The 13,900-nt window shown below is 38.8% G+C and overlaps 1 protein-coding gene across 1 annotated transcript in view; it reads right to left on the bottom strand.

Moving 5' to 3' along the window:
• LOC124789599 (RNA-binding protein cabeza) overlaps positions 1–10,739 on the bottom strand; it is a 75,742-nt gene extending 65,003 nt beyond the window's left edge. Inside the window, exon 1 of the mRNA XM_047257009.1 lies at positions 10,640–10,739. Within this exon, the coding sequence (XP_047112965.1) occupies positions 10,640–10,652 (13 nt within the window). The 5' untranslated portion in view covers positions 10,653–10,739. The remainder of the gene's footprint in view (positions 1–10,639) is intronic.
• Between the last annotated feature and the right edge of the window lie 3,161 nt (positions 10,740–13,900).

Below are 13,900 nucleotides of genomic sequence, written 5' to 3'. Positions count from 1 at the left end.
TTCCACTATGTTCGTTTTTGTCAGTTATTAGCCACTGTGTTATGTCTTATTGTATTACAGGTATTGTGCAATTTTTCTTTTGAGAAATATGAGCATGTAGCGTACAAACCACCAGTGACTGTCAAAATTTTCCTCTTATTTTCCATACTTTCTAAAATATTAAATTATTTTTGATGTGCCAAAATGTACTAGAACAAATAAAATGTCTATAAAACAACGCATTGTACAATGTACTTGGTGGTGAGACAGTCGCAATTCCTGAAATCCATCGCCTGTAGCCTCTGGCCTGCAGTCCTGGGTCCTCGGATACACCACTAAAATCCGCTGCATTATGCCACACACAAACCGACCTGGACGGAGGCAGATTGGTGAGACTAGATCCGATGGGCAGGGCTTGCACATTAGTGGGAAATGACAGGCTTCAGATCAGAAGGACCAATCCATTAAAGATATCTGCAGAAATGGCCTGCAGTTTTAGCCAGTCATGGGAGTCCAATCACGTGGCCAGCTATTCATGTCACAGACACCACGTTGATGAAACAAGTCCACGGTGATCAACCCATGCAACAGATAACTTGCGCAAACACTCTAATAAGCAATACTAACGAGAATAGGTAGCAACTTATCGAAAAGATGATCGCTGAGCCAGCAATAGGCACACAGAAACTACAATCACACTCAACTAAATTTTCGGCCGCAGCCTTTGTCAGAAAACGAATGTGCACGCGCGCACACACACACACACACACAGTCACTCATAACTCACGCACACTGTCTGGCCACTGTGTCAACAACCTCCGAGAATCAGATTTTAACACATCACTCCTCAAGATCTCCCTGCCTCTCGTCGGCAGCTGCTATGCCAGTGGCAAGAAATGGTGGCAGCACTGACTGCAAGCTGAGGCGAATGGTAGGAAGGGGAGAAGCAATAAGAATGAGGGAGTAGGGAAGCAGCACACACATACTCATCTGTGCCCAGCCAGCAATGATGCAATACATTTCAGTAAACAAACCATTTCATTTATATAGACAAAAACGAGATTTTACCAGTGTTTTTCTCAAATTTTCCAGATATTCCCAAATCTTCAGAACTTGTGCAGGGTGTATACGTGGACAAGGAAAAAAAATTCCCAAATTTTCCCCTGATATCCCATTTCAAAAAATGGGCACTTTTTCCCGGGCGAAAATACACTTTTTCCGTACAAAGTGACAGTAGGTTTTCCATAGATTATTCCTTGCAACTCTAAAACTTATCAATCCTTTGAATGGTTAAAAGTTTTGGAAATACTTATGATGAAGAAAAAGGAGAAGTTTTGGAAAAACTTTTGACGTGCAGCAACATATACGCTGCATATTTTCGTATTACGAAAGTGTAAATTCAAATTGCAGCAAACACATTACGTTAGTTTCCGGGGCGTTGAAATCGAGATTGCGATGTCGTTTAGTAAGCCAGTCGTATCTCATGCCACGTGATTTCGCCAGCCGATGACAGCAGATATTCAGAGCATAAGACACATGTTATATTCAGTCAATAGCAAGATCACTGTTACGTAATGCAAACACACAGAGGAAAATTTATGGTTCACATTAATATACAGGGTATAGCAACAAGAACTGCTAAGCTTTCACATGTAATATTGATGTTTTTTTGCACACAAAAGTGCCAATAAATTTAAAATAGAGGCATACATGTCTGGTCTTCTGGGCTCGAAATTCTTGTCTGGTCTTCAAAGTGATAAGTTTTAAACTCTCTGATTCAAGAAATCTATCCAACTTTCTCAAGCGTAACACGATTCATGTTGCATAAAAAGAAATTTACTTTGAAAGTGACGCTTTTCCAACCACCATCTCCACACTATCCCGAGACTGTTAGAAATAGGTTCGATTTAACAGTTGCCAGAGCGCACCAGAAAACAGGCGCTATTGTGCGTGAGCAGCTGCAGTGGTGTAGGAAGCCCGCTTGTTCGTATGTATAAAGCACTAAGAAAGTTTACATTACGCCATAAAAGAAACATGACATTAGAGGATACTCCAAGAGTATCAGAATTTCGTAACCATACTAAAATGCATAATTCGGCTTTATGTGCACATTGGTTTTTCCAGATTCACAACGAAGTAGGTCCCATATGATCTACATCTACATAAGCTTTTCAGTACGGTTTTTGGGACGTAAATTTTCTGGGAGTACCAACAATGTACTAACTCATATTTGGTTCTTTATTATGGCATAATGCCATACACGGCAGAAGATGAAAACGTGCACTTGAAATTCAGCGAACAGTTGGAACTAGCCAATACTGTGGAATGAAACACTTTGTTTGAAATAAATTGATTGCCTCAGCTGAAAAATTAATAAAGCCAAATTTCTTTAGCAAACTGACAAAAACACGGGTCACGTGGAGACTAACCCCCTCCCCACTACAACTCAACACAACCCTATACATGCGTGAATCTGGCAGCTACAGCGCATGAGAAAAATGTTTCTTGTTGGCATCTGGCTGCTACTGCTGATATAGCTAACAGCCACACTTCAACTAGCAGGAAGCGAGAGAACGTACTGTACTCAAACGAGAGTCAACTGTCCATGCGCATGAGCCCGCTGGCAACTGGTTAAACAAACCTAATGTAAATAGTTGTGTCATCACGCTCATAGAAAGCAGTTTATTGTTACGAAGTATTGCATAGTCTTCGCCCTAAGGCCTTTGACATGTTTTTGCTGTTTGCAAACGCTTGTGCATGCATGGTGTTTTGTTATTGCAAATGGCACATTTCCTTTGCCACCAAAGTTTTATTATTTCTTCTCCTCTTGTTTATATTTTATTGGTGCAGTATCATTCTCCAGTAGCTTTGCTTGAGACTCAATTTTTACCAGTTAATTAAACTGAAAACTGAAACAATGAAAAATTCCTGGAATTCCGAAAAATTCCCAGGTTTTTTCCGGATCGTATACAGCCTGTTGTGGCAACCCTGGTTACATAAGGGTCAAAGCTGACGATTAATACTGCACATTCCATTTGACCCAGCTATACTGTAGCATATGAAATGAAAGTACCTAAAAACTGTGTTTTCATGATTACTGAAATACCACTTCACAAAATTGATTTTCCAGAGTACTTCAAAGCATAACACAATCAAGGCACAATGCCGTATTCAGAAACACTGTTAAACAGCATCAAAAGAACGAAACTAACCGAACATTCGAACACAATCATATTGAAATTAGTATATGGATGTTCTGATCGGAATCTGTACCTTTCTTTCCGGAAGGTCAGATGTCATGCTTCAACTGAAATAACTTTGTGATTCTAAATTCTTCAGTGACTACGGTGAATCTTTCTCAAGGCTTGACCACTTTCTTATGTTGATATGTTGACTATGAAGGGGTGTAGAATTGTTTTATAACAAATGCACCTTCTTATCACTAAGATAAGATCAAATGGTTCAAATGGCTCGGAGCACTATGGGACTCAACTGCTGTGGTCATAAGTCCCCTAGAACTTAGAACTACTTAAACCTAACTAACCTAAGGACAGCACACAACACCCAGCCATCACGAGGCAGAGAAAATCCCTGACCCCGCCGGGAATCGAACCCGGGAACCCGGGCGTGGGAAGCGAGAACGCTACCGCACGACCACGAGATGCGGGCTAAGATAAGATCAGTGATCATTTTATTTTTTTTGTTTTGACATTCTAATTGCTCATGTTAGCTTCAAAGGTTATGATCTGTGTTACTTACATTTTTGTTAAGTGAAAATAATGATTAAAATTGACACACCTGACACATTGTTTCCGTATGCAAAAATCCCAATCCACAAATGAGCAATTAACTACTTTTGATTGCAAAAATTAAGATTTGCACACTTATGCTGTTTCTGATTTCACAGTCTCATACTTAACACAATTAGAAACAACTAACATGAATGGAAATTAAGATGAAATACAAAGCTTGGGGAGAGGTGGGACAAGTTCTAAAAGTTGGCAACATTTGTACTTTGTGTCTGAAGATAACTGACCAGGAGTTGAACAATGCAGGAAAATTGTATACGGAAGTGTGGCTGTATCACTGTGCTGCTAGACTCTCATGTACCATGTAACTTAAAAATATGAAGTTGCATAATTTGTCTTAACTCTTCAGGGAAAGCAGATAAACTGCTTAGGAGATTAAAGGTGGTACCACCTGTGATAGACTTAATGGCACTACAGCTCCCTGTCATATTTTTTCCTACAATGAAGCAGCTGTAAACTAGAAATGGAAGATTTTCAATGTCTATAAAACTCAGTAACAGCCGTATACTTTAAGATATTTTATTTTGAAAGCAACCAGGTTTGGCATTTCATTTTACCATCTTCAGGCCCCATAGGCTTCTATCTAAATAAACAACTTGTCATATAGGACAATAGATCACTGGATATCTTTAATTTTGTAAAATGTCAAAATTGATATTCTTAGCCCACTTTTGCAGAAGAGTCTTCAGTAAAATCTTTTAAAACACTTCATCAGGTTCCAAACCATGAACTATCTGGTTTAGCAATGTGGGCATATAGGGAAGTAAAACTGAATGACAAAGTAGTGTCATTGAAAATGTGCCAAGATTCTGCTTAAACTCTAATTCTGACATATTTTATGTTTTAAAATTGTTTAGAGCTTTCCAAGGAAGGTTAAATCAGAAGCTCTGATTAGGAAGTGAGTCAGAACTAAATTCAAAACAGGGGTGTCCTTTGCCACAACTTGTGATGACATTTCAGCCTGCTTTTATGCTATACCACAGGATAAAAGTGATTATAAACTTCAAAATTTAACTGTGTACTGCCAAGACACCAGAGATTACAATAGTAAAATTGCTGCATAACAGCAGTAACACGTCATATATATGAACAACACAAGTTGAAGTTTTACACCACTATCATGTTATGCAAATTTTGGCGAAGTTCACAGCAGTCTGCCTGACTTATTTTTGGAATGGATTCATGTTAGAGAATTTTCGAGTAACTCTTTACTGTTCAAAGCTATCAATGTGCTAGTTTAATTCCAGTTCAAAGTACGGCACATTTTGGAGCTTGCATAGTTTGTGCGGAAGATTTGTGTACTGATGAAAAATCGTATAAATCTATTGCTATGTGCCCATGGTCCTTGGTGGCTTTTGCACTGCAGATTTCTTTTAATGTGAGAAAACCAGCATCTCCATTGCCATAGGGACATTGCCCAATCGCAGTTCAGAAGTTGCTAAAGATAGGTTCCTTAAACCCAGATATTGATTAGGGCTTCTCTACACAGGATTCAAAGTTGAATGATACAATTCTTGAAGTGTCAGGCCAAAGGTAGAATAGGTTTCTTACAATCCCAAGCTTATGTTTACTTAAGGATGGTTTAATTTTTTACAGGTTTCATAAATCTGCTGTATACTCTATTCAATATTACTTTAGTACTAACAGCTGGAACGGAAAGGGAGAAGGTCACACTGGAGGCACGGCTCGGATTCAGCCAATCCCGTGATGTCTGTAGCCGCAGACGAGCAGCCACGTACACCCTGAGTTGCCAAATCTCAGTCCACAACACTATTGCTTGTGCCATGATTTAGTTGCAGTAAGTCTGTGATTGCTGCATGCTGTGTTTGTTTCATTGCAATTTAGAAGTTACCGTAATGTTTCTGTGACAGCTATTTGTTGTGTCTTATTTAACATCTCAGAAGAAAGTACATAAAAAGACAGAAGTGGAAAAGTTCAACACCGTTCTCGTGGACAGGGAGTTGCTTTACAAGGCCAGTATAGAGAAATGGTTTGTTCGTTAAGAGCTTACTTTGAGATTGAAAAAATTAAATGGTGGCCCACTCTCCCTTAGCAAGGTGGTAGACAGAACAGCAGCAGCCCTGAATATCAACAAAAACAATGTCGTAAAAATTGGGAAGGAACTGTTTGAGACAGAAAAGGAGGTTGGAGACCCATCCAACTTCGTACTCCCGGGAAGAAACGTTCTATGGATAGGTGTGTTATGAATTTAGATTCATTTGCAGAGGATGCAATTCATCGTCATGTTTACAATTATTAGTGCAGAAAGGAATATCCCACACTCCCAAAGTTATTGGTGACACTTAAAGAATCAGGACTTTTTCAGGGCAGTCGAACATCGTTATTCACAGTTCTGCACAACATAGATTTCACTACGAACAATTTTAGGGTCTTAAGCTATTGATGCAAAGGGAGGATATTGCTGCATGGCGATGGCGATTTTTAAGACAAATATTTAGCATAAATGTTAATGAAGTTGTTTGGCTCGATGAAATGTGGGTTAATTCTGGTCACATAGTTAATCAGGGAACAAACGGAAAAAATAATAAAAAGAACAATGCAGATGCCATCTGGTAAGTGGGGCAGATTGATTCTACTGCATGCAGGCACCTCGCAAGGTTTCGTACAAAACTGTCTTCTTCTCTTTAAAACGAAGAAGACAGATCATCATTTAGATATGAACCACATTACATTCACAAAGTGGTTCGTAGAAGCTCTAATAATCTAGATAAACTGTCAACAATTGTTTTAGACAATGCTTCATATCATTCAGTAGTTGTTGAAGCAACTACCATGGCAAAGCAAAAGGAGGAAATGATTCACTGGCTTGAGCGTCGTAACGTAAATGTATCTCATGACATTATAAAAGGTCGAGCTTATGGAAAAAGTAAATTTCCATAAACAGCAATTTCCAAAATATGAAGTCGACGAACTGGGGGGCTTGCAATCTTCACTGCCACTTCAACCCTATAGAGTTGATATGAGCCCAAATTAAAATTTACGTTGCCAGGAACAACCAAATATTTACGCTCTCCGCAGTAGAAGCATGCACTAAAGAAGCTATTACTCACATTACCTCTGAAGACTGGAAGAAAGCCGTCAGACACACACATAACATTATGGAAAGAGCATGGCAGGATGAAGGTGCTTTGGAGACTTCAGTGGAAGAGATGATTATCACTTTAAATGACAATAGTGCCAGCGGGAGACATCGACGGATCACCAATTTAGTATTGGAGGGCAGCGTGGAGGGTACAAATCGTAGAGGGAGACCAAGAGATGAATACACTAAGCAGATTCAGAAGGATGTAGGCTGCAATAGGTACTGAGAGATGAAGAAGCTTGCACAGGATAGAGTAGCATGGAGAGCTGCATCAAACCAGTCTCAGGACTGAAGACAACAACAACAACAACAGTTCCAGCGAAACTTCTAGTGCCTGTGATAGCGACGAGAGTGACGTCAGTGGAGTTTTACCATTATCCACATAGAGGTGCAGCACAAACGGATTCAGTTACACGCTTGGAGTGTGCAGTTTGCACTTTTACATACTGGCATAACAAAATTAATCCACACTAAGTTTTGAAATTTTAATATGGCGGCATTATCAAATATTAATTCCAAAGAAAGTACATACCTAGAATTCAATCTGTGCATACAGATTATAGTATACAAAATAATGTCTGCAATAAACTGGCCATTTTTGTACTGTTTTTGTTTCTCAGAATGGATGTTGCCCAATTTAAGATACAAAACAAGCATAATTTTATTTTTTGTTGTGTTGGAAATAAGGATGCATATCAGAAATATATCAGGTCTTTACAAATATAGTGATCTGTTGCCGATTGCTACTGTACACGAGCAGACAATTGCCTCTGATTTCGAATGATGCATCACCTTTCCTGGCCAAAATTAGTGAAGGGTGTATATTAATGCCTGACCTCAAACCAGCACAACACAATATGTGTATTAAAAAATTAAATTTAGAAAAAAAAGGGGAGGTGGACTGGAAATATAAGAGACTTCTGTTGAACAGAAGGGTGCTTCAATAAGCTTGATGCAACCAAATAGCCCAGAAAATTCATTTTACTGGCCATCAAGGGATGAAAGGTGCTGGGTTCCTAAAAAGCACATTAATACAGTTATTCCAGCACCATCAGTGACATGGTCTGGCAGGCTGTAGTTTTCCTCACAACGTTCTACAGCACATTAATGAAACCTGTAAAAAAATTCTAAGTACTTTAAGTAAATATAAACTTCAGATCAGAGGAAACTTCTTGCTTTGGCCTCTGATACCAAGCTTGGGATCCTGTGTAAAGAAACCATGAACAGGCTTACAGAAACCATGTGGCTGCTGCTGTACAGCTATGGGGCAAGGCCTCTATGGCAACGGACATGCTCGTTCTCACTTTGAAAGCCAACTCAAATTACGCAAACACAAAACACACTATACTATAAACTGGAATTAAATAAGTGCATCAATAACATTGCACAATAAAGAATTGCTGAAAATACTACATAACATGTATCATTTATCCTTTCAAAAACAAAAAGGCAGGGGGGGTCAAGAGACTGCTATGAGCTTCACCAAAATTTACACGATACTTGACAATGAAGTAAAATCTGACACAAACCTTAGTAAAATGAGTGAAGTACCTATTTTTTTGGCTGACTTTGATTAAACTTATCCTTATGAAAGCTGCTCATGAAATATAGGTATGGAACACTTCAAGTGTTCCTCAGCAAATAGAAAATGTGATAAGTAAGTGTACTAATAAAATGTTTCATTTCATTTGGGGCACTTAACTGTCCTTAAATTTTCATACCCCATTTCTTTGATTCCTGTCTGATGAGAGTTTGTATCAATTTTTACAGTCTCTTGGATTTTATTTCTTGGCTTAGCTGACCAACTTCATCCATATTAGGAAACAGTGTAATATACTGGTTAGTGTACCTGATCATGTATAAGTATGTGACTGATTCATGACATTTTCTCAGGGCAGATTTTAAAGAACCGAGAATAAATAAAACGAAGGAAAGGCAACCACTCACCAATAGCTGACACATGTGGCACATTAAAGAACATGTAAACAGTATTCATACTAACTTTCTGTAGCAGAAGCACACATTCACACACACAACAAACACACACATTTCACCAACGAAGTATAGGCTTATATGGTTTCACCTGCGACAATATAAGCTGTGCCACTAAGTTCCACCCTAATCACAACCTCATAAACCTTGATATATTACACAAAAACAACCAATTTGATGATGTTATAGGCCTAGCTGTTTGTTTCACTCATATGGGTTACCGGATCCCAAATGAGCCATATTCACAGGGGGGGGGGGGGGGGGGGGGGGGGAAAGAGTATTAGATTGTTTCTCACTGGCTACCATATGCCATCACATATTTGGCTATGAGTGACTAACGGTCAACAGCAGCACACAAAAAAAGCTACAACACCAGAAGTGCACTTTGGCTCATTTCTGCTTTGTTACCAAATAGTACACAATTTTTTTTTTTACAAAGATACTTAATTCTCCATGACTTACATAAATGCCCCCATAACATCGTCTACTACTTGAGATTTTGCTAGCTTTGAAACAGGAAAAGCTTACTAGCCTTGAAAATGAATCTTCGATTAGGGCAGGAGAAAAAGGACACCTCTGGTTAACTAGAACTGCTTTTTACAGTGTCTTTTTACACCATTAGCATACCACATTTGCCAAAGTAAGTGATGATGACACCTTAGTAAAGTTACAGAAATCACAACATCAAATGCAGTTTCCTTATTGCTTAAACAGTCTAGAACTACCATGCGGCACCACACACAAATATATTACTATCCAACATAACATAGCACACAAAGTACAAGACTACATTATATAATATGGACTTGAAATCACTTCAATGTGCCTCAATAATCAAAAGTATTTTAGACAGAAAGGACTTCAACTTCCCACTGAAGGTAATGTACATGCCTCCCTATCTGTTGCAGCTAGAAATTTGCTGTCCCAAACCACATACACACAGTGAAACATTACAACCTTCCCTACATCTTTCTTACACGTTAGGTGACGAAAAGGATGCATGAAAAGATAAAACGACGTATGATCAAGTCTGTAAGACTATACCACTAATACATACAAAGCCATTACTTCAAATACCTTTCGTCAAAACTTTTAATCATCTTGAGAACAATCACCCAGCAAACTACTCATGACACAGGCCTTACGTTTAACAAACTTACATCAATAACATACAAATAAATGGAAAATACGATATACTTGCAAAATTATGAAAAATAAGTCGGCAGTTTTACTCAATGAAACTGCAAAAATTACTAAGTCATCAAAATAAGTGAACTGTTTTCAGACGAACATATATCAGGAATAAGCGTAGTTTTAAGAAAATACACATTACTGTTAAAAAGTGTATAGATTCGTTTCTTTTCGGGAACTACACCATCAACTTTCTCTCCCATCAATACAAAAAGTCCAACAAGCTTGAAGGTAAACGGACACCACACCTTAATACCGGCTGTCTTGATATTGATCATAATATTTAAATTTGGACAAAACTTTCCAGCAACCAGAAAAATATACAAACATTCCAGCGCAACTTTTAATTTACATCCTAACGTTAAATATATACAAAACTGCGTCCATTTTGTTGTAAAAGTAGTATTATTTCGGAATACGTCGTTAACACAAGAACTTTAATACACACATTGCTGGTTTACCACATTCCACGCTTAGCAAAATATTTCTGAATGACATACAGATATAGAAAACTCTTTTCAAAGTAAATTTATCTAAGTTTTATTGATGATCACATTTTACTTACGATTATCACCCATCTTTACAGAATGGCGTCCTTCCACAGGCGGGAAGCGTCAGTGTAAGGGCTTCACTTCATTAGTCTCTGACCGGAAGAAGCAAAGGGAATCGAAACCCTGTATCGAAATACTCGTAGAGTACAAATTTTCTGCCCAGTGGAATTACTAGAAGACACGCGATTTCTTCCTTCTGACATAGGGAATGTACTTACAGATAGAAAAAAATGGACGCACCATGAAGAAGTTACCAAATTGTTCACAAATTGATATTCATACAGGCATCGACGGAAAATGTAAAATTATGATCTTAGGGGGCCGATACATCACTGGGCGATGCTGCAGCGTAATTTCACCATGTAGCTGGCAAGGATAGTAATCAGGGGACATGTCGATATGAGAGCTTTGAGTATTTCATTCCGTGTACTCAGCTGGACAGTAACTCGTAGATAGGCGCCTGAAAAATATTCGCAGATGTCAGCACTTGAGACAGGACATGTAGTTGGACTCAAAGAAACCGGTTAGAGTAATCGGAAAGTCGCTCGACATCTGAACAGGAGCGATGCTACTATTCGACGATATTGGCAAGAATAATGGTCCATGGCCGAACAGAGTGTTGAAAAGGAAGCAGTCGACCTAGAGACAGGATAGAACGATAGGACTGTGCAATCGTTAGAGGGGGAGGAATTCAGAGCCCCAGATTCATCCTTATCATTCATTCGGCATGCAACTGGTGGTCAGAGACTACAAGGACCGTTAATAGGCGGCTCGCAGAAAGCAGGATGAGCTCACAGTGCCCTTTATGCAAAGTAACCTTACCAGCTGTACACCAATTAGCTTTTTTGCATTTGTGTCTTGCACATTCGGTTTGAAATCTCATTAACTGGAATAAAATTGTCTTCAGTGATAAGTCACGCTTCGACTTGAGCCCCACACAGTGGTGGAATGCCAATCTGACTGTCATCTGCCACATGGCCCAACAACCAGAAGTAATGGTCTGTGGTACTCTTTCTTTTCGTAGCAAGACCACATTGCTCGTAACCCACGCCAACCTAACAGCACAATGATGCGTCGACAACATTCTATGCCCCGTTTTGTTACCATGCATGGTAAATCATCCTGAACTTATCTTTCACCAACATAATGCCTGCCTACTCACGAGTAGAGATGCTACAGCTTGTCTTCATGCTTGCCAACCCCTACCTTGGCCACCCAAGTCGCAGGATCTCTCCCCATCGAGAAAGTATAGAACATTATGGGCAGCTCCCGCTAACCAGCTCAGGATTTTACCCGTCTAACAGGTCAGTTGGGCAGAGTATGGCACGAAATCACTCAGCAGAACATTCAATAATTCTATCAATTAATGACAAGCCGAGTAACTACTTGCATAAGGATCCGAGATGGACCAATTCGTTATTGCCTCGTTAATTTTTAAAACCCTTTCTCTTGAATAAATCGTCAACTCCTCTGAAATTGTAATTATTTGTTTACCTGTACCATATATGTACATGATATCTACACATTCCCATCCCATTCAGATAACTCATTCGTGATTTGTCGTTTTTTTCCCTTAGAGAGCATTTCCCGATGGATGCAGCAGAGATCACTGGATGCAACACGAAACCAGTATGCGGACTCTAGCAATCATGAGATGAGTAAGACATCTGCGTTTGTAAAATTGTCACAGACCTGAAATTCAGGTTAATGCAGGATTAAGATTAGAAATAAGATGAACAAATATATATAGGAAAAAAATAGAACTTTCAAGTACTTAAGGCCTGGCCACACTAAACGACCTGCCTGTTCAAATATCTGTAGAAATGTCTGTGCTGAAATAAATCGCTGAAAATCTCTTGTGTTTACACAATGCAGTTTCAGTCTAAAGCTAGCACACAAACAGTTGGTCTACTAAACAATTTTCACTTGTATGCAGCTACTCTGTTGTGAGGGACAGTTCTTTTCAGGAAATTAACTGATAATGTAAAAATTTCTTCTGTGGTTTGTGTTCACAACTAACCTTAAAAATCTAAATAAATTGTTAGAGGCAGAAAAGACAATGTAAATAGTCAAGACAGTAGTTCATTAAGTCATGGCAGTTTTCACATATTAATTACTTTGTGGGTTACAAAAAAAGACCAATGATTGGTTAAATTATTAGCAAATGAACATGGAGGCACATAAAGGTGGACTCATACTTGCTCTAAAGTCACCGCCACGTATCCGTCACGTTTTTTAACGTCGATGGTCTGAGGAACTCCTGAGCATTCACATTACAAGGCATGTCAAAGTCGAAGAATGTCGTGACGCTGCAGCTGATTCATAACATAGTCGCCAGAGGCAATATTTCGTAATCCATGGTAGATCGTCATACAATGTCGAAATTTAGTTTAAAGCAGTTTGCAACGATTGCTATTGTACTTGATGATTAGGAGCAGAGAGCAAAATGTGTCTGGGTTATAAAAATGTTAAAAAATTGAGACTGTGAATAAGAGTTCCACACTCTTTACAAGGTACTGCTAGAAGAGGAGTCATCGTTCTGTAAATATTTCAGAATGTCTAAATAACAGTTTTTTTACCTGTCAAGCAAGTTACAAATAAAAATGACGAAGGGAAATTCAAAATTTAGGCGTCCAGTATCACCTTGACAGAAGCCAATGGTTTGCCTACAGTATGTATAGATGGACAGTTTTGTGTACCTCAACAATGTTTACATATATTTCTACTACCTGATGTTCGTCATCAATTTATTACAGTTCTTATTTTAAACTTCCACATGCCACATCAGCTTCATTCCCAGTTTTTCTTTTCGATATTCCAGAGGAAAAATCGTGAGTAAAGCACATTGAACAAGATGTATATCGTTTACTTTGCAGCGGATTCCTTCAGTGTATAAAATAAAATAATTTAGCTTAGTACTGTCATCCAGTACAGATTAAGACCTTTTCGCCTTAACAGTCAGTGGAGACTACATCGTATTAGTTCACACAGCTGCTCGGCAAGTGGGCTACACTATGACCTGTCACAATATTTTTGCTGAGAAATCTTGATGTGACGCTCACATGATGTGACGTGTCGATGACGTTCCATTGATGGTGTGTGTGAATGCCACCATTTGAACTATAGAGGAGAATCTTTTGACGCAACGGACGTGATGGCGACGTTTTGTCAAGTGTGAATCCACCTTAATTATCTAATGATGCTCTGAACTCTTCATGTAATGTGGAAAAACACTTGTCTGAGTAGGGTAATTTCGCCACATCAAAGGTTGGTAG

The sequence above is a fragment of the Schistocerca piceifrons genome, chromosome 3 (assembly GCF_021461385.2).
Source record: "Schistocerca piceifrons isolate TAMUIC-IGC-003096 chromosome 3, iqSchPice1.1, whole genome shotgun sequence".
NCBI classification, from domain to species: domain Eukaryota; kingdom Metazoa; phylum Arthropoda; class Insecta; order Orthoptera; family Acrididae; genus Schistocerca; species Schistocerca piceifrons.
Note: the sequence above shows the minus strand (reverse complement) of the source record. Positions and strands in the feature narration are given on the sequence as shown.